General features: G+C 40.2%; 1 protein-coding gene across 2 annotated transcripts in view; it reads left to right on the top strand.

The window, feature by feature from the left end:
* Positions 1-16,206, top strand: part of cep78 (centrosomal protein 78) — an 84,428-nt gene extending 68,222 nt beyond the window's left edge. For both annotated transcript variants that reach the window (XM_043712611.2, XM_087997741.1), the window contains 5 exons: positions 483-629; positions 1,343-1,420; positions 6,188-6,354; positions 9,168-9,321; positions 15,530-16,206. In XM_043712611.2, the coding sequence (XP_043568546.2) occupies positions 483-629; positions 1,343-1,420; positions 6,188-6,354; positions 9,168-9,321; positions 15,530-15,871 (888 nt within the window). In that variant the 3' untranslated portion in view covers positions 15,872-16,206. The remainder of the gene's footprint in view (positions 1-482; positions 630-1,342; positions 1,421-6,187; positions 6,355-9,167; positions 9,322-15,529) is intronic.
* The last annotated feature ends 2,030 nt before the right edge of the window (positions 16,207-18,236 follow it).

The raw sequence follows: 18,236 nt of genomic DNA, 5'->3' as shown, positions 1-18,236 counted from the left end.
GTACATTTCACTTTGTCTTGAACATTACTTAATTGCAACCTTGGCTATTAAAAGCCAGCAAAGAGAATCTTTGTTGATTTGGAATGGATTTGATTGAAGGTTAGAGGGATGGTTGTGTTTATAACTGTTGTATTACACTGTATCGTAATTTGACATTTCTTAAAGCAGAATTTGTTTCCTCACCTTTCCCACTTATTAGGCTGAAATGAAGTGCTGAAGCAAAATATTTGAAAGTTTAAAATGTTTGTACAGATATGTAGTTTTTCTACATCAATTAATATTTCATAATGAGATGGGTGATATGGTAAATGAACAGTCACCATTCTACTTTTGTTACCTGAGTTTAAATCAACCCAGTCTGAAAAAAAATTGTTCTAAATAAAAATCAGAATTTAGGTCCTCCACCATTATCACCTGTATTTTAGTGATGTATTATAGAAATAATTACTTCCAATAAAATGAATGTTTAGTTTTGATTGCAGGCAAGTAATCCAGTAAAGATCACGTTGGAGAGTGGATCATCTTCAGAAACTGAAGCGGTGATCTGTACTTCTAAGGCAGAAATGCAGATGAATGATATGGAAAATTCATACGAGACATTCAAAACCAAGCAGTATAAACAATTAAAGGTAATACTGCATGTGAAAATGAGAATGTAAGAATTAATGTATTTAAGCATACACCTTTTTAGATATTAAAATTACTTATTTTTAAATTGAATACAAGAAAAGTATTTGCCAAACTGTCATTTATATAATGTAGAGCTTTGATAATGCCTTTCAATAACAAACTAAAATTTGGAACCCAGCATATTTATAGATTAAGAGACCAATTTTGCAGCTCTTAAACATTAACACAGAAATTTGCTACTATAATTGTTGTGAAGAGTAAGCCCACTCAATAACTCGGATGCTTTGTGTGTTTATTTTAAATCTTTTAGTTGTACTAAGTACATCAAATTAGGATATTAAAGTCAAATAAGTTTAACCTTGTGTGTAAATTAAGGACTATATAAATTAAGCAAATGTAGGATCGTACAACTAAAGTGACTGAGATACAGTGGGTGTCTCTTGAGTTCAAATGAGTTGTCTACCCTTCTTAGTACACTTATGCTTTGAAGGTGTAGGCCCATATTATGTCTTCGGTATCGAACTGTAAGGCAACCCAAGCATTCCATTTTACTATTTGAATTCTCACCTTCCATTGATGTCTTCGAAACAAAATCATTAACTAATGGACTTTAATCTCTGTAATCATACATTCCTTGAACTTTATAAACTTGATCAAAAACGAGCTCTTTAGCTTGGCAAGAATCCATTTCTGTTGTCTAACACTTTTACAGGTGGAACTAAAAGAATGTCGACTAAGACTGGAAGAAGAAATTAGAGCACGGACAAAAGCTGATGCTCGTTTGATGGAGGTAATGATGAACCAAGGTGCTTTTTTTCTGTATTATTCTGTCATCCTGTGTATGCCTTGCAATTAATTTATGTTCATCTTGTTGAATGAGAAAGTGGAAATTGCTTTTTGCCTTAATTACTAAATCATTAATTGGCCTTACAAAACTGTGTATAGATATTTTTAATCAACTTGCTACAGATGTGCAATATTACACACCTCTGCAACAGGTGGAACTTAAACTCGGGCCTTCTGATTCGGAGGTAGGGAGACTACCACTGCCAGAGAACCTTAAGATGAGAAATATAGTCAGCAGGGCTCGATCCAGATGAGACAGCAAATGAATTTCAAATCCATGACCTTAATTTACTTAGTCATGACTACCAAAACTATATATAAATAATGAATGAACATTGTGAGCAGGTGAAGTTTACCAAAATTGGCCGCAACTTCTCCATTTGTAGCATGATGCCTTCATATTGCCTCACATTTCAAAGAGCTAGAACTGTGTGATGAACCCTGTTCAACTCATCTAAGCAGAATCAAGTGACAATTGTAGGAGTGTCTTCATAATATTCAGTCCACAGTTGCATGTGTCTTATTAGTATTCAGTCTATAGTTCAGATTTTTAATTTCATTTCTTTGTATTTGAATCTAAAAAGTGTAATATTATCACTTAATTTTATTTGTAAACTAATGAAACTTACTTTACAATTCTCAGCAATAGTTTTTTTTCTGTCCATATGTCCAGGATTATATCACTGTTACTCCATACTGACAATGACAATCAGACTAGAAGACTGAAATTTATCAGTTGGATGCTAAAATCAATTATACTTCCTCAGCTGCTTGAGGAAAAGAGCTCTTCACATTTATTTGATTGTACTTTTATGTCTTCATTTTAAATATTATTTGCAAAGTTTATATATGTGAACAAATCACAACATGTAAAAAATTGTATTACCAAACTCATGGTTATAATGGAGAAAGTGAGGACTGCAGATGCTGGAGCTCAGAGTCGAGTGTAGTGCTGGAAAAGCACAGCAGGTTAGGCAGCATTTGAGGAGCAGGAGAATCGATGTTTTGGGCATAAGCCCTTCATTAAGAACGAGGCTTGTGGGTCCCCGATGTAGAGGAGAGCACAGCGGGTGCAACAGTTGCAGTAGCTGACATTGGTAGAGGTACAGGCACATTTCTGATGGATGTGAATGGATCCCTTGGGGCCTTGGATGGCAGTGAGACGACTGGTGTGGGCACAGGTTTTGCACTACCTGTGGTGGCAGTGAATGGTACCAGGAGTGGAGTGTGGGCTGGTGGGTGGTGTGGACCTGACAAAGGAGTCGCGGAGGGAATGGCCTCTTCAGAACACTGATAGAGGTGGGGAGGGAAATATGTCTCTGGTAATGGGGTCCGCTTGGAGGTGGCGGAAGTATGTGGAGGTTGGTGGGATGGGGATGGGGCGGGGGGAAACGTTCTGTCCTTGTGTTGGAGGGGTTGGGTTCGAGGGCAGTGTTCCGTGAAGTGGAGGAGATGTGCTAGAGGGCATCGTCAACTACATGGAAGGGATGTTGCAATCGTGGAAGAAGGAGGCCATCTGGGACTTTGAGGTGGAATTGGTCATCCTGGGAACAAACCCCCCACCTGTTCCTCTGCTACATCGTTGACTGTATTGGCGCCGCCTTATGCTCCTATGAGGAGGTTGAACAGTTCATCAACTTTACCAACACCTTCCACCCCAATCTCAAATTCCCCTGGACCATCTCGGAAATCTCCCTCCCCTTCGTGGACCTCTGGCGACTGACTAACCACAGACATATACTACAAAACCACAGACTCCCACAGATACCTGGACTACACCTCCTCCCACCCTACCTCTTGTAAAAACACTATCCCTTATTCCCAATTCTTCCACCTCTGCCGCATCTGTTCCCAGGATGACCAGTTCAAGCTCAGAAAGTCCTAGATAGCCGCCACCTTCCACGATCACAACATCTCTTCCTAAGTGGTTAACATTGCCCTCCAGGGTATCTCCTCCACTTCCACTCACCACTGCCCTTGAACCCCACCCCTCCCAACACAACAAGGGCAGAACCCCGGTCCTCACCTTCCACCCCACCAATCTCTGCATACACCGCATCATCCTCTGCCATTTTGCCACCTCCAAACGGACTCCACCACCAGAGATATATTTCCCTCCCCACCCCTATCCGCATTCCAAAACGACCATTCCCTCCGTGACTCCATCATGAGGCCCACACCCCACTCCTGGTGCCTTTCCCTGCCACTGCAGGAAGTGCTAAACCCTCACTTCTGTCCAAGGCCCCAAGGGATCCTTCCACATTCGTCAGAAATTTACCTGTACCTGTACCAATGTCATCTACTAGTCAGCCCTAGGTGGGGCTGTTAACCTGGTACAGTCAGGGAGTTCTGATATAAACAGGAGTGTTGAGGGTTCTGTTTGCTCTAGGAGCCGGCTCTAAGCAAGCTGAGTCAGTGTTTTGTACTATGCACCTGTAAATAAAGTGTGACTTGGTGATGGGATACTGGCCTTTGCGGTGTTATTTCACCTTGCTTCATGACTGGATGTACTTAGCTAGTCTGATTTTTTTTGTTTATTCTACAAGGTTTGTATGTTTTATTGGCTAAAGTCATAGAGAGAATAATAATGATTGTGACACCTTTTTACAATTGGTGTATAATATGCTACTACACTGAGATAGGAAGTCTATGTCACTGACATCGTCTGGAACTGTATGTGCCCGAACCCTAGATTTACCCTCATTTGGACTCACTTTGAAAGGAATAAGCTATTGTCTCACTTGTTGTGGTGGCGATGTCATAGTCTGACCACACTCTGTGAAGCAATTTTTCCAGAATTCTCCAGTGGATTTATTAATAGGTATCTTGTGCTATGGATCCTAGTTTTAGATTCTCCCACAAGTGAAAATGTTCTCTCTACATCTGCCCCTGTCCACCCCTTCACAATGTAATGATTTTTGTAAGGTCACTGCTAAGGTTTATTGAGGAGAAAGTGAGGTCTGCAGATGCTGGAGATCAGAGCTGAAAATGTGTTGCTGGAAAAGCGCAGCAGGTCAGGTAGCATCCAGGGAACAGGAGAATCGACGTTTCGGGCATAAGCCCTTCTTCAGGAATGAGGAAAGTTTGTCCAGCAGGCTAAGATAAAAGGTAGGGAGGAGGGACTTGGGGGAGGGGTGTCGGAAATGTGATAGGTGGAAAGAGGTCAAGGTGAGGGTGATAGGTCAGACTGGGGTGGGGGCGGAGAGGTCAGGAAGAAGATTGCAGGTTAGGAAGGCGGTGCTGAGTTCGATGGATTTGACAGAGACAAGGTGGGAGGAGGGGAAATGAGGAAACTGGTGAAATCCGAGTTCATCCCTTGTGGTTGGAGGGTTCCTAGGCGGAAGATGAGGCGCTCTTCCTCCAACCGTCGTGTTGTTGCCCTTGAGCCCCGCCCCTCCAACCGCCACCAGGACAGAACCCCACCTCACCTACCACCCCACCAATCTCCATGTACAGCGCATCATCCGCCGTCATTTCCGCCACCTCCAAACGGACCCCACCACCAAGGATATATTTCCCTCCCCTCCCCTATCAGCATTCCGTAAAGACCACTCCCTCCGTGACTCCCTCGTCAGATCCACATCCCCCACCAACCCAACCTCCACTCCCGGCACCTTCCCCTGCAACCGCAGGAGGTACAAGACTTGCGCCCACACCTCCCCCCTCACCTCCCTCCAAGGCCCCAAAGGAAACTTCCATATCCGCCACAGTTTCACCTGCACACACATCATCTATTGCATCCTCTGCACCCGATGTGGCCTCCTCTATATTGGAGAGACAGGCCACCTACTTGCGGAGCGTTTCAGAGAACACCTCTGGGACACCCGGACCAACCAACCCAACCACCCTGTGGCTCAACACTTCAACTCCCCCTCCCACTCCACCAAGGATATGCAGGTCTTTGGACTCCTCCATCGCTAGACCACAACAACACGACGGTTGGAGGAAGAGCGCCTCATCTTGCGCCTAGGAACCCTCCAACCACAAGGGATGAACTCGGATTTCACCAGTTTCCTCATTTCCCCTCCCCCCACCTTGTCTCAGTCAAATCCATCGAACTCAGCACCGCCTTCCTAACCTGCAATCTTCTTCCCGACCTCTCCGCCCCCACCCCAGTCTGACCTATCACCCTCACCTTGACCTCTTTCCACCTATCACATTTCCGACGCCCCTCCCCCAAGTCCCTCCTCCCTACCTTTTATCTTCGCCTGCTGGACAAACTTTCCTCATTCCTGAAGAAGGGCTTATGCCCGAAACGTCGATTCTCCTGTTCCCTTGATGCTGCCTGATCTGCTGCGCTTTTCCAGCAACACATTTTCAGCTAAGGTTTATTGCCCCGCCAAGATTTAGCCCCATGTGTTCAATCTTTCAACATTGGTTTAAATTACTTTTTTAACATCTGCAAGAAAAAAAGATGTTCATTGGCCTGTGAATTTTAGAACTTGAAAAATATATTGGGAACATTGGAACTGCTGCTTTACCAATTCACCCCTTTTCTTAAGGATTTAGCTTAGAGTTTGCTTCAATGCTAACCTCATTACCTGGATCATACAACAACATCAATGTCCATATGAAGTAAGTTTATACTGTTGACTTCGCTTAAACTTCAAGAGTGAAACAAGTAAATGTTTTGTTAATATTGTGAATCAGAAATAGAATATACTAAGCAATTAATACAAAATAGTTCTTGTGATCTGCTTACCTTTGACAGCTTGAAGTTGAAAATGCCCAGCTTCGAAAAATCAATCTTTCTCTGTCTGATGCTCTGCAAGCGCAATCTACCACAAGTACGATCCTTGAGGATGAAGGAGTACTAGAAAGCATTGAAGCCTCTTTCAAGAAATTTCATGCTTTTTTAGATCTCTTAAAAGATGCTGGGTAAGTTGTTGTACATGTCTCTTTCTGTATTTCCTTTCTGCTTTATAAAGTTGGCTGAAATTTAAAATGTTGCTATATGACCAATAATCTTGTTTGCCATGGAAATGCATTTCACAAATGCCTACAATAACATTGTGATACATTAATTGGCACAGAAGGCTGAATATTCATAACCCCTGACTGACCTTCCGCTTTATAAAAGAAAGTGAGTGTTCTCAAAAGTAGGGTTGAGTATGAACGACTGCATTTTTTATATTCTGACCCTCTATGTACTTGTTTAACATTTTAATAAACTTTAATAATGTGAGATTTGGAACATTCAACTCAACTTTAATTGTGAGACATAAGTCAATTACAATAAAAGACCAATTTTGAGAAAGAATCTCAAGATTGTTTAAATTTGACTAAATGCAGGTCTACTCTTGGTATGAGTATGTTTGAATAAGTTTCACATAATTTAACGTTATCAAATAAGTGCAAAAGAAATGATACTTAATAAAAGCAATGGATTTGTCAATTCACAATGGAATCCCACCTCATGGTTTCTGGTTGATTGGCCACACCTCGCCTGTTCCTTTCTGTTGAATGAAGTGTTCCTTCTATCTTCGGTCTTTTGTTCTGTGCACTGTACCAGTGTCATTGCTTATTAATTCTTGCTAACTACTTCCCCCATGTGTGATCAGATGTAGTTTGCAATCTAATTGGCTGGCATGAACATCACATGATCAGTCTCAGATTGGCTAGGTAATGTGTGCCCAACTCCTAATGGGTTTCTTTAAAAGTGATGGTTATCTTACTCATATCACGCCCTGCTTTTTTCTGATATTATTATTTCAAATGTCAGTCAAATCCTTTTTATGACAGCTTGTACTTATTACCTTACTAACTCCATAGATGTTTAATGTGACACAATTAGAACAATTTGTGTCTATGTGGTGTATGTAAAGTCACATTCTAGTGATTTAATATCATCACAAATGCCTAATTGATACATCTTAGTTCTCGGGAAAATTCTAAAACCTATCAGTATCTTTTGACTGAAAGACTTTTTTGGTGATAACTGACTTCACCATAACTCTGGTGCTTGAAACAGGTTTAGCAGAGTAAAGTTGCACCTACATAAAAAATATGCAGTTTGTACATATTAAATAAAAGCCCACCACAATGGGATAACAAGTATATAAAAAGTGAAGTAACAAAAACACACATAAGAAACAATGTAATACATTCAATTGATTGTATATCAACGGACAAAATAACCACAAGACTGTTTATAAAACCTAATTTGAAAGTGCTACTTGGAGTAAACATCTGTTATGTACTGTTTAAAAAGTAAGCCTTAAAGTACTAAGATACTAAGCTAATTTCAAAACAAACCAATTCGCTTCAATATCTTCATGAACATTTGTTATACCATGAAAGTGTGTTTCTTGACCACAACTTTTGTGTTAGCCTTAACCATAATAACAACAACAAAAATTTAAACCCATGACCTTGCTTTCTCACGAGCATAAGGCAATTCTGACTTTTGAAAATGCGCTTATAGTTGATCATTCTTAAACAGAACATCATACTAATTTCTTACAGACTGTAATAGGTCGAAATAACTAGAAGCTTTACTGAACAGTCATACAATAACTCCTCTCCCCCTTAGTAGCAGAAAATACTTTGTAATTTACAAAATATAAAACAACTTATTCTTCCCATTAGTGATAACAAGTCTTAAGAATTTCACTAATATATATGATACATAGGTACTTTTGTTTCTCTTTCACATTTCAGGCATTACAATTACAGGTGCAAATAATTCTTCTGAGAATGACAAAAATAAATTTTGAAGCTTTGTTCTTTTTGACCTAAAGGTTCAAATTAATGGCCATTTTCAATCTTCCGTTTTATTAGCAAACAACACTTAAACCCTCATTGATTGCAATAAATCTGGAATAAAGTAAGAGTTTTTATGAAAAAAGAAAGGAAACCAATATAATGCTGTGTTTTTGTTGCCTGAACATAGGACTGATGAAAATTTTCTATTTTCCATAATTCCTTTATCCAATTCATTCTTTCATCCATCTGCCTCAACTGAACCTGCCTCCACCTCCATTCCCGGGTGTGAATTCCATACCCTAACTACTTGCTGAGTGAATTTTTTTTACTTTGGCATTTTACTTTAAATCCATGTTTGCATTCTTGTTCCTTTTATGACTGGGAACAGCTTTTCTTTATCTTGCTCACTTACGATGTAAAATCAAATCTCCACTCAGTCGTGTTCTCTTCAAGTAGAACAGTCCAAACTTCTTAAATATATCCTCATAACTGAAGTTCCTAATTTCCTGGAGGCATTCTTGTAAATCACTTTTGCACTCTCTCTAATGCATTAACAATTTTCCTACAATTTCGCACTCACAACTGTATGCTATACTTCAGCTGAGGTTTAACAAGTGTCTCATTTCATATCACCTCTTTCTTCTGGTACTGTATGCCTCTGTTAGTAAAGCCGGGAAAACCATGCTTTATTTACTGCTCTCTCTGTCTGTCCTGCTACCTTCAATAATTTGTGCAACTTCTTCCTTAAGCAGTGAGCCTTTCTTTAACATTTCTCCTTTGTACACTGTCATTTTCTTTCCTAAGCCTGCACACACTTTGCAAGAACTTTATTAAGTTAAATGTCTCTCATAGATACAAGAAAAACATGATTGGTGTTCTGTCAGTGATTTGTGTTCTGCCCTGAAGTCCCTTTAGCTACAAGAGAAAATGTTTTAATAAGTTGTCTTGCACTTTATCCCACCACTGTATATATAAATATTTTGCAGTCTTGGGAAATTGGCCAGCATGGCTGGAATAGACCAATCAGACTTTGGTCCTGTTGGACAACCTCAGTTATCATCCACAGTTGGAAATGGTCAGAAAGGACAAGATGAATCAACCAAAGAGAAAATACTTCAGGAAACACCACATGTTATACAGGTGAATAAAGTTTATAATTTTTAAAGGAAACACTGAGAAGTACATAGAATCTTTTGTGCTTAATATGCTTCAAACAAATTAATTACATTCCATAGGTAAACAGTGATCAATTTGTACACATTAAGAGCTTATAAAAGGCATTTAAATAAATACATAGTTTATCTGTTCTGGTAGTATTTGTTGAAGGATATCTTTCAGTCAAAATAATTGTCAACTAACAGATTAAAAGAACATTTGCAGTAATATAAACTTGATTGATAGCTGTCAGTTATAAATGAAACAGATTATTTTTTATAAAATACATTGTTCCAATAACGAATTAGTGCCATAGAATCATACAGCATGGAAACAAACCCTTCGGTTCAACTAGTCCACACCGACCATGATCCCTAACTAAACTAGTCCTATCTGCCTGCTGTTGGCCCATGAGGTAAAAACAATGACTGCAGATGCTGGAAACCAGATTCTGGATTAGTGGTGCTGGAAGAGCACAGCAATTCAGGCAGCATCCGAGGAGCTTCGAAATCGACGTTTCGGGCAAAAGCCCTTCTTCCTGATGAAGGGCTTTTGCCCGAAACATCGATTTCGAAGCTCCTCGGATGCTGCCTGCTGTTGGCCCATATCCATCTAAATCTTTCCTAGTCATGTACTTATCCAAATGTCTTTTAAACATTGTATTGTTTGTTATTGTACCCTAATTTATTATTTTTTAAAGTTTTTTTTATTTATCCTTTTTTTTTCAATAAATCTATTCATAGATATTATTACACTTCTCTGGAGCAGGTCGGAATTTAATGTGGGACTCGCAGTTTTGGGTAGGGACAGTTACCACAGTGCCACAAGAGGGCCCCTCCCTCATTCATTTAGGCACATTCATTTAACATTGGTTGGTACTTAACTAATCTTTAGGCAATTGATTGCTAATGTTGTCACATCATTTCATTGAAAAGCTGTACTTATTGATGTAAATTCATCCGTAATTGCTAAGCAACACAGCTCAACTTGCTTTGATTAATACACTTTTGACACTGGGAGAATGTGCAAACTACACACACCGTCATCTGAGGCTGGAACCGAATCCGAGTCAGCAGTGCTAACCACTGAGCCACAGTGTTGCCCCAAATTATGGGAGTTTTGTTCACCAATAATGATGAAAATCTTATTTTCGAGTTACAAAATTTAATAATGTATATATACGCATACAATTGTTAGCATTTGTGCTACATATTTATCAGAAGAAAACAAAATGCATCACAAACACCGAAGAATTGTTAGTGTGTAACTGCAACACCTAGTAAAGGATTTAGTGAGAATGGAAAAGAAATCCCCAAAAATGAAAATGTAACCAATAAAAACCAAAAGAACAGCGGGTGCTGTAACTCTGAGGAGTTTTAAAAGTACTTTTTTTTTCTTAATAGAGGAGTGAAATGCTCATTTTTAAAACAGGTTTACATGACTTCATGTTGTCCCTGTCTATGATTCCTCGCTAATTAATATGCAAATAAATAGCTTAATGTTTTTCTTCGAGCAGAGTAAATCAAGAGTTTTACAAAATTATGAAAAGCTTGATAATGTTAGTATTGGATGCAATTTCCATTTGTAGAAGGGTTAGTAACCGAAGACTAGGATCTGAGTCTTACCTTTTTTGACTGTGCAAGCTGTGTCAGTTTTTTGTTTTTGAGGAATTCCAAATACAAAGCCTGGTGAGATTTCTCATCGTATCTTATCAAATCCATCTTGTCAACCACCTACCTCAGCATTTGGTATCTTTCCCGCCCAACTCTTTCCTCATCTTAGCGTGCTCCATTCCTGGGACAACTTGTCACTGACCAGTTATCTGCCAAAAGACAAACCTACCGGGTGCCCAAACCATCTTTTAAAAAACTCATGTGCACCCAGTGTGCACTGGAGTTCAGAAGTTGCCCTGCTTGGTAAATGACAGAATCTGAACATGCCTGAGAAGTGGAAGATGAAACTGTGATTCTTTGACAGGGAGCTGGAGGTCCTGGTTGAGGGACAGTGCAAAAGAGTGGCATCCTCTTTCTGGATGACAGACAGAGGAGGTCACGCTGCAAAACTCTAAAACCTGAACCAAAGTTTCAACTCAGATCAGTGCACTATTGACATTGTAGAGAAACGGCCAGCAGTGATGCAAGACTCGCTCTCTCGCTCTCTCGCTCTCTCGCTCTCTCGCTCTCTCGCTCTCTCGCTCTCTCGCTCTCTCGCTCTCTCGCTCTCTCGCTCTCTCGCTCTCTCGCTCTCTCGCTCTCTCGCTCTCTCGCTCTCTCGCTCACTCGCTCACTCGCTCACTCACTCACTCACTCACTCACTCACTCACTCACAAGCACACACACTCACTCACTCACTCACTCACTCACTCACTCACAAGCACACACACTCTCACGCACTCACACACACACACGTGTGCTTCTCACCGTGGACAAACCTGCCTCCCACATGACCGCATTTCCATCGTGCTAAACCATGTTTTCCTCATTTTACGGATACTATTGAGTCTTTGCAGTTGTCACCCTCCCTCCACAGGGAACTCCCCCAGCTTGCAGTCCCCAATCCAATGGCAACAGAACCTCTTGAACACGCCAATCCTCTTTCCCTTTAGTTTCTGTGGACAGACCTGATCATACATGAGCTACACCCTTGGGCAACTTGACTACACAGCCCTGGATGATAAATGCCCAGATCCCTGACTAATCTCTGTGCATCTCTCCAACTATGTTAGCTCACTGTTGAATTGGCCACTATAGAGCCCCAGGACTGACTTGACCCATTCCCCAAACTCCAGAGGTATGAGCCACTTGACTGAGAACAGCCACCTACGGCCAAACCCCTAACTTGTACTGGAGATTGCCCTTGACTTATTGTGCCAGGAATACCTCACTGGCAGTGACTCCATAGATTTTGGTCAGGAATACTCCCATAAGACATTGAAACATGGCTATTTGTTTACGGTATATGCAGTGTGTTTGCTGCCTGAGCTTCTGGCACGTAGTGCAGGTGTGAGATTGATGTAGTTCAGTAACATACAGCAAGGTGTACACTGGCTTGATTGATGGCAGCTGACCAGCAAGGCAAGCTGCCTGGTTGTGTGACTGCACTAGTCAACAAAGCAAAGCAAGGCCTGGATGCTGGAAGCAAATCGGTAGGCACTAACTGAGCGAGTGCTAAGTGAGCACTCTGAGATACAGCCTGGTCCAGTCTATGCTATGGGTGCTTGTCTTTACTGCAGCTTTTAATTTCAAGAGTGTACTTCCTAAGCGTCTTGCACAAATGTATCATAGAAGTGCCAAGATGGGTGTGAGGCTTTGACAAGTGTCAGATGCCAGTATCTGTGGGTGAAGGGCCTGTTTGCCATGTGTCATGCTGTGAAATGTTGTTTGGTGCTGAACAATGTGAATGCTGGTCACAGCCAGCAGCAAACTGAAGCCACCAAGTACCCATTCTGACTTCCATGTCAAAAATTCAACATCTAGCTTGTTTGTTGAGTCTGGTAAGATGGGAAGCTCAGTATTAATGAGGCAATTGTGGCATTAAAAGGCATTGAGCAGGCTATAAGCTGTTGGGAAATTATTACAGCCTAATGAGGAACATGCCCCATCGCTCAGGAAAGGAATGAAAATGCAGCAAGCTAGTCCTGATGTTGAGAACAGTCTTGTTGGACTTCCTGTCCAACTCTGCCACAAATTTTACCATCATCCATGTTTCTTGACCCTTAAGATTCTACTGAAGATTTAAAACTATTGACAACACTGAGAATTCTGAAGGAAAGGAATAATCTCCATTTAGAGGAGAGCTTGATCAGGGATAACCAATTTGGTTTTGTCAAAGGCAGGTTATGCCTCACAAATCTGGTTGAATTTTTCAAAGAGGTGACCAAGTGTGTAGATGAGGGTAGTGGAGTTGATTTAGTTTATGTAGATTTCAGCAAAGTCTTTGACAAAGTCCCACATGGGAGACTGATAAAGAAGGTAAAAGCATATGGGATCCATATTATCTTAGTAGCAGGAGAGAGAGGGTCGTGGTAGAGGTTATTTTTATGATTGGAGGCCAGGGTTCAGTGGCAGCCATTGTGATCAGTGGTGGGTCCCTTATTGTTCATGATATAAATACATAACATAAATGAGACTATGGGGGATATGATAAATAGTTGGGGGATAATGCAAAGATTGGTTCGGTGGGTGAGAGTGAGGTAAAAGGTCTTGAATTCTTGGAGGATATAATCAGATGAGCAGATGGAATTTAACCCTGAAATGAGTGAGATGATTCACGTGGAAGAAGAAACAAGACAAATGAGTACTCAATGATTCTCCAGGATCTTGCCAGGAATGGAGCACATTAGCTATGAAAAGAAGCTGGATAAGCTTTTTTTTTCAGCAGAGTGGGCTGAAAGGAAAATCCTTGAATGAGCACTTGAAATGTCATATCATTCAAGGCTATGAGCTAGTGCTGGAAAGTGGGACTATTGTAAATTTAGTGTAATGGATGGCACAGACATGATGGGCTGAAGGACCTCTTCTGTACTCTGATATTTTGAGGAGTAGCTTCAACGATTTAGTCTGGCAGAATGGATGGACTGGCTTCCTTTTGTGCTAATTTCTGGAAATGCTACAAGATGTGCAAGCAGCTGTAAATTGAAATAACGGTTAATTAAATTTACCAATAGTTTGGTTTTGTTGATTTTTGCTACCAATATTTTCTTCCTCTTTGTTTCTCATGACATTGACTGAATGCTAAAGCGGTTGCTTTACAAGGTCTGCTACCATTATTGAGAGTGTGGTGCTGGAAAAGCACAGCAGGTCAGGCAGCATCCGAGGAGGAGGAGAATTGATGTTTTGGGCATAAATCCTTCATCCCTGATGAAGGGATTTTATCCAAAAGGTCGATTCTCCTGCCCCTCAGATGCTGCCTGACATGTTATGCTTTTCCAGCACCACACACTTGACTTTGATCTCCAGCATCTGCAGTCCTGACTTTCTCCTCTGCTACCATTACGTATCTAACACATGGCTGTTACTTCTGTATAAGATGTGACAGTGAATATTGGTGGGCCAGTTTACTGAAAAGACCTTACACCTGAGCTTGACTGCCAAAAGCACAAATTTTTCGGTCATCAGATCATGGTCAATGATATTTTTTTCCTTTCACTTAACTAGAGGCACTGAATACAGCTACAGTTCACCCTAATGAATTAATAATTAAGTAGAGAGCAGGGATCTTCGGACTTTAGAAGTTTGTAGGGCTCTTCAGTGCTGACCAAATCATATATGGAGTGTATTTGTTAATGTTAGCTTGTCTTTGTCACTGTTCAGGAAGGTACTTATCTGGTATGAAACACCAGTATTTTCTGTTTCTGTTGCAAAACAATATTAGCTTCACTTAGATTTTGAATTAACTTTGTATCCAATGATTTCATAGCTGAACTCTAATGTACAAGTTTTCAACTCTTTCAAACTAACAAATTGATCAATTGAGGTATCCTTCACTAATGTATTTTGATGGACAAATCCCCAGTATGTCAGTTACTTAATTTTGGTTTGTCTGAACATTTTCTTATGGCAACATGCGGTTGAAATGATTGTCATAATATGTTCTGCTGTGTTACTAGCTCAAAGGCGAAGATCCCTAACAGTGATCTTCCACATTCAGTATTTGTTTCAGTTCCAATTTAAAAAAAAACACATTGAAGTTTGTAGTTAATTGGGAGAGTTATGAATTCCAAACTGCTGACGCATAATAGTCGAGACAATACAACGTTTTTCACAAAATGTGCAGAATTTTGATTGTCTGTATCATCTGTATTGTCCTAATTGTGGCAATAAATGAAATCAAATAAATATCTTAAAATATAGTAATAAGAACTTGCATTTCTTATGGCATTGCAGCCATTACTACAGCTGTTCTCAGTGATTTCACACAGCACCGACAAATGAATTAGGTTCAGACTGTAGAGTTATTGTTGATCATTTATTCCTTCTAAGCACATATCCACAGCAAAGCTGGCAGGAGTAATGATAGCTGTTGTAGATAAAGTAAAGTTAAGGAAATTTTGGGAGTTGGAGTGAGGTTAAACATTTGTAGTCTTAAGATCAACAAATTAACAATTATTTAAACTTTGACAGTCATCAAAACAGGATATGAATTGGGCACTCTCTTGTAGTTTTTTTCATTTTCTGTTCTGATATGTTAACAGTTGTTTGCTGGAGATCAAGCCTCTCACAATCAGTCTGATACTACACAAATTCTTAATGCTTCCACAAATATTGCTGTTCAACTTGAAAATCAATCATTTGAATCCAAGTCCAAAAACTCAAAATGTAGCCACCAGAACTCAGAGAACAAACTTCCGAAATCTGAAGAAGCAGTTGGTTCTAATGAACATCGAACTAGCAAGCAATATTCATCCAGGAGGAATGGTCAACCCCAAGAATATGTGGTGGTTCAGGTTCCAGAGAAATTGCTAAGCCTTTCGGTGGCTGAACAGCCCATTGCTTCAGACGCATCTAACAGAGCAGCAGACAAGTCATTAAAGTGAAAGAATAACAAAGGCATCTTTTAACAAAGATTTTTTTTAAAAAACAAGTTAATTGTCTTGTTGCTGTTGATAATGATGCTTCTTTGTTCACGGTAGGAGGGAATGAAAATGCACAAAAGACTGCTGATGAATATTTTATGAAATCTAAAACAGAATCAAATATTCTGAAATATTCATTCAATTGATACATTGTATAATGATTCATTTGAAATTTTTAAGTGATGCAACTGCTCTTCTATTTTGGAAAGTGTAAATGTTGCATTATGAAAGACTTGTAAAATTTACTGAATTTGTTACATTTTTTCTTATGCTGATTAATAAAATCCTAAATCATACACTCAAGCTTGCAGAGCGTCAACTTTTTTGAGTATCCTATTATAAAAATTAATGTAAGCAGATAAACTCTCTTTAAGTTCTTCTCATTGAGCGGCTGGTCTAATGTTTATTTTGTCCCTCATTCTGGTAGCAGGATCATTAGCAAAGTGGTTGGGAAAATTGAGATATCCAATCAACAAGGGAAGTGAGGGCATGCTATTTGTTCTGAAGAATATTATAGACTGAGCAGGTCTGGCAGAGGATGGGTCACTCAACCTGAAACATTAACTATGGTTTCTCTTCATAGATGCTACCAGATCTGCTGAGCTTTTCCAGCTATTTTTATCTATAGGATTGAAATCCTGAGTCTATCATCCCCGGTTGAAATCCCGGCATACCCACTAAAGGTGTAAAATAAGATGTTTTGCCAATATTGCCTTCCCTCTGCCGAATTGCCCTCCATGCTTTGACAGTATTAATAATGATTAGGTTATGTCAATATTCCCTAACTGTCCTCATTTTGTCTAAAAACAGCGAGCTAGTAAGGGGGCAACTTGCCTGGGAGACTTTGATATCTAACTATATTGAAAGAGAATCCCCCACAAGCCCAATCATTCACTTAGGATAAAAGCGAGCTTAATTGGTAATTTTTAATGTCCGGAAGGTCCACTCCCCTCAATCTGTGAGGCAGTTGCACTTTAGCTAATTTAATGAGGGATCGCTTATGATGCCAAATAAAGGAGCTGAACCAGCTCCAGTCTCCTGAATGTTTGTTTATTGAAAGTTGGGGAGCATCCGTATAGCAAATAGGGGAGAATATTCATCTTAATAAGCGCTATCCGACCCAACCACGAGACTGGAAGTGCCTCCTATCTTTGAAGGTCTTGTTTGATTTTGTCAAATAATTGAGCAAAATTGGCTTTGAACAGCCGATCCAGACCTGGAGTAATGAATATGCCCAAATAAACCCCCCTGTGATCATTTAAATGGGAATCGATATTCGCCCTCAAGACCTAGCTCCTTCCTAAGACTTCCCATAGACATAACTTCCGATTTCGCAAAATTACTATTGTACCCTGAAAAGGACACAAATGTGCAGATGCATTGTATCAGGAGAGGCACTGAAATTGCTGGATTTGACAAAAAATTAGGACATCGTCCGCATATAACGAAATCTTATGCAATTTTGACCCCACTTCTGGAACTGCCCCTAAAAATGTTAAAATTGCTTGATCGCACCCCATTGGTGATGACTGCTGCGAGAGGGCCACTGTAGAGAATCTTTACCCATCTTATAAAGGCCTCGCCCAAGTCAAACGCTACAGAGTATTAAATAGATACAACCATTCAACTTGGTCCAATGCCTTCTCTGCATCTAGAGAAATCACCAGTTTCTGTAATGACTGTTGTTGATAGGCTTGAATTACATTAAGTAGCCTCCTAACATTATAGGAGGGTCTACGGCCCTTCATGAAGCCCGTCTGATCCTCTGTAACAATAGAAGGTAACACAGTCTCCACCCATAACGCGAGAGTCTTAGAGAGGATTTTAAAGTCCACATTTAAGAGTGAAATGGGTCTATACAACACAGCCCTCCGGGACCTCCCTTTTCTAAGAAAGAGTGAAATATTGGCCTCTCTCAGAGATGGTGGGAGACAAGCATGACTGTATGAATCATTAAATATATTGAGCATCGGGCCTGACAATGTTTATAAATTCCTTATTGAATTTGCTGGGAAGTCCATCAGGACCGGGCACCTTTCCACTCTGAAGCTGCTTGTTCGGGGGTCACGCCCAGGAGCTACAGATCCTTAAAAAAATTCCATTTTGGCCAGCCCTCCTCACAACCCTCAGATTGGTATAACTTAGAGTAAAATCTCTGAAGTGCCGCATTAATCTTTTTAGAGTCGCATGTTGGGTTCCCAGATCCTTCCCTAATCGCCGTAATGGCTTGTGGGGCACTCCTTTTCCTAACAAGATATGCTAAGTATTTGCCTGGCTTGTCACCATGCTCGTATAACCTTTGCTTTGCAAAAGCAAGATCCTTCTT

The sequence above is a fragment of the Chiloscyllium plagiosum genome, unplaced genomic scaffold (assembly GCF_037043375.1).
Source record: "Chiloscyllium plagiosum isolate Xiang-an unplaced genomic scaffold, Cpla_swu_hap1 HiC_scaffold_2, whole genome shotgun sequence".
Taxonomy (NCBI): domain Eukaryota; kingdom Metazoa; phylum Chordata; class Chondrichthyes; order Orectolobiformes; family Hemiscylliidae; genus Chiloscyllium; species Chiloscyllium plagiosum.
Note: the sequence above shows the minus strand (reverse complement) of the source record. Positions and strands in the feature narration are given on the sequence as shown.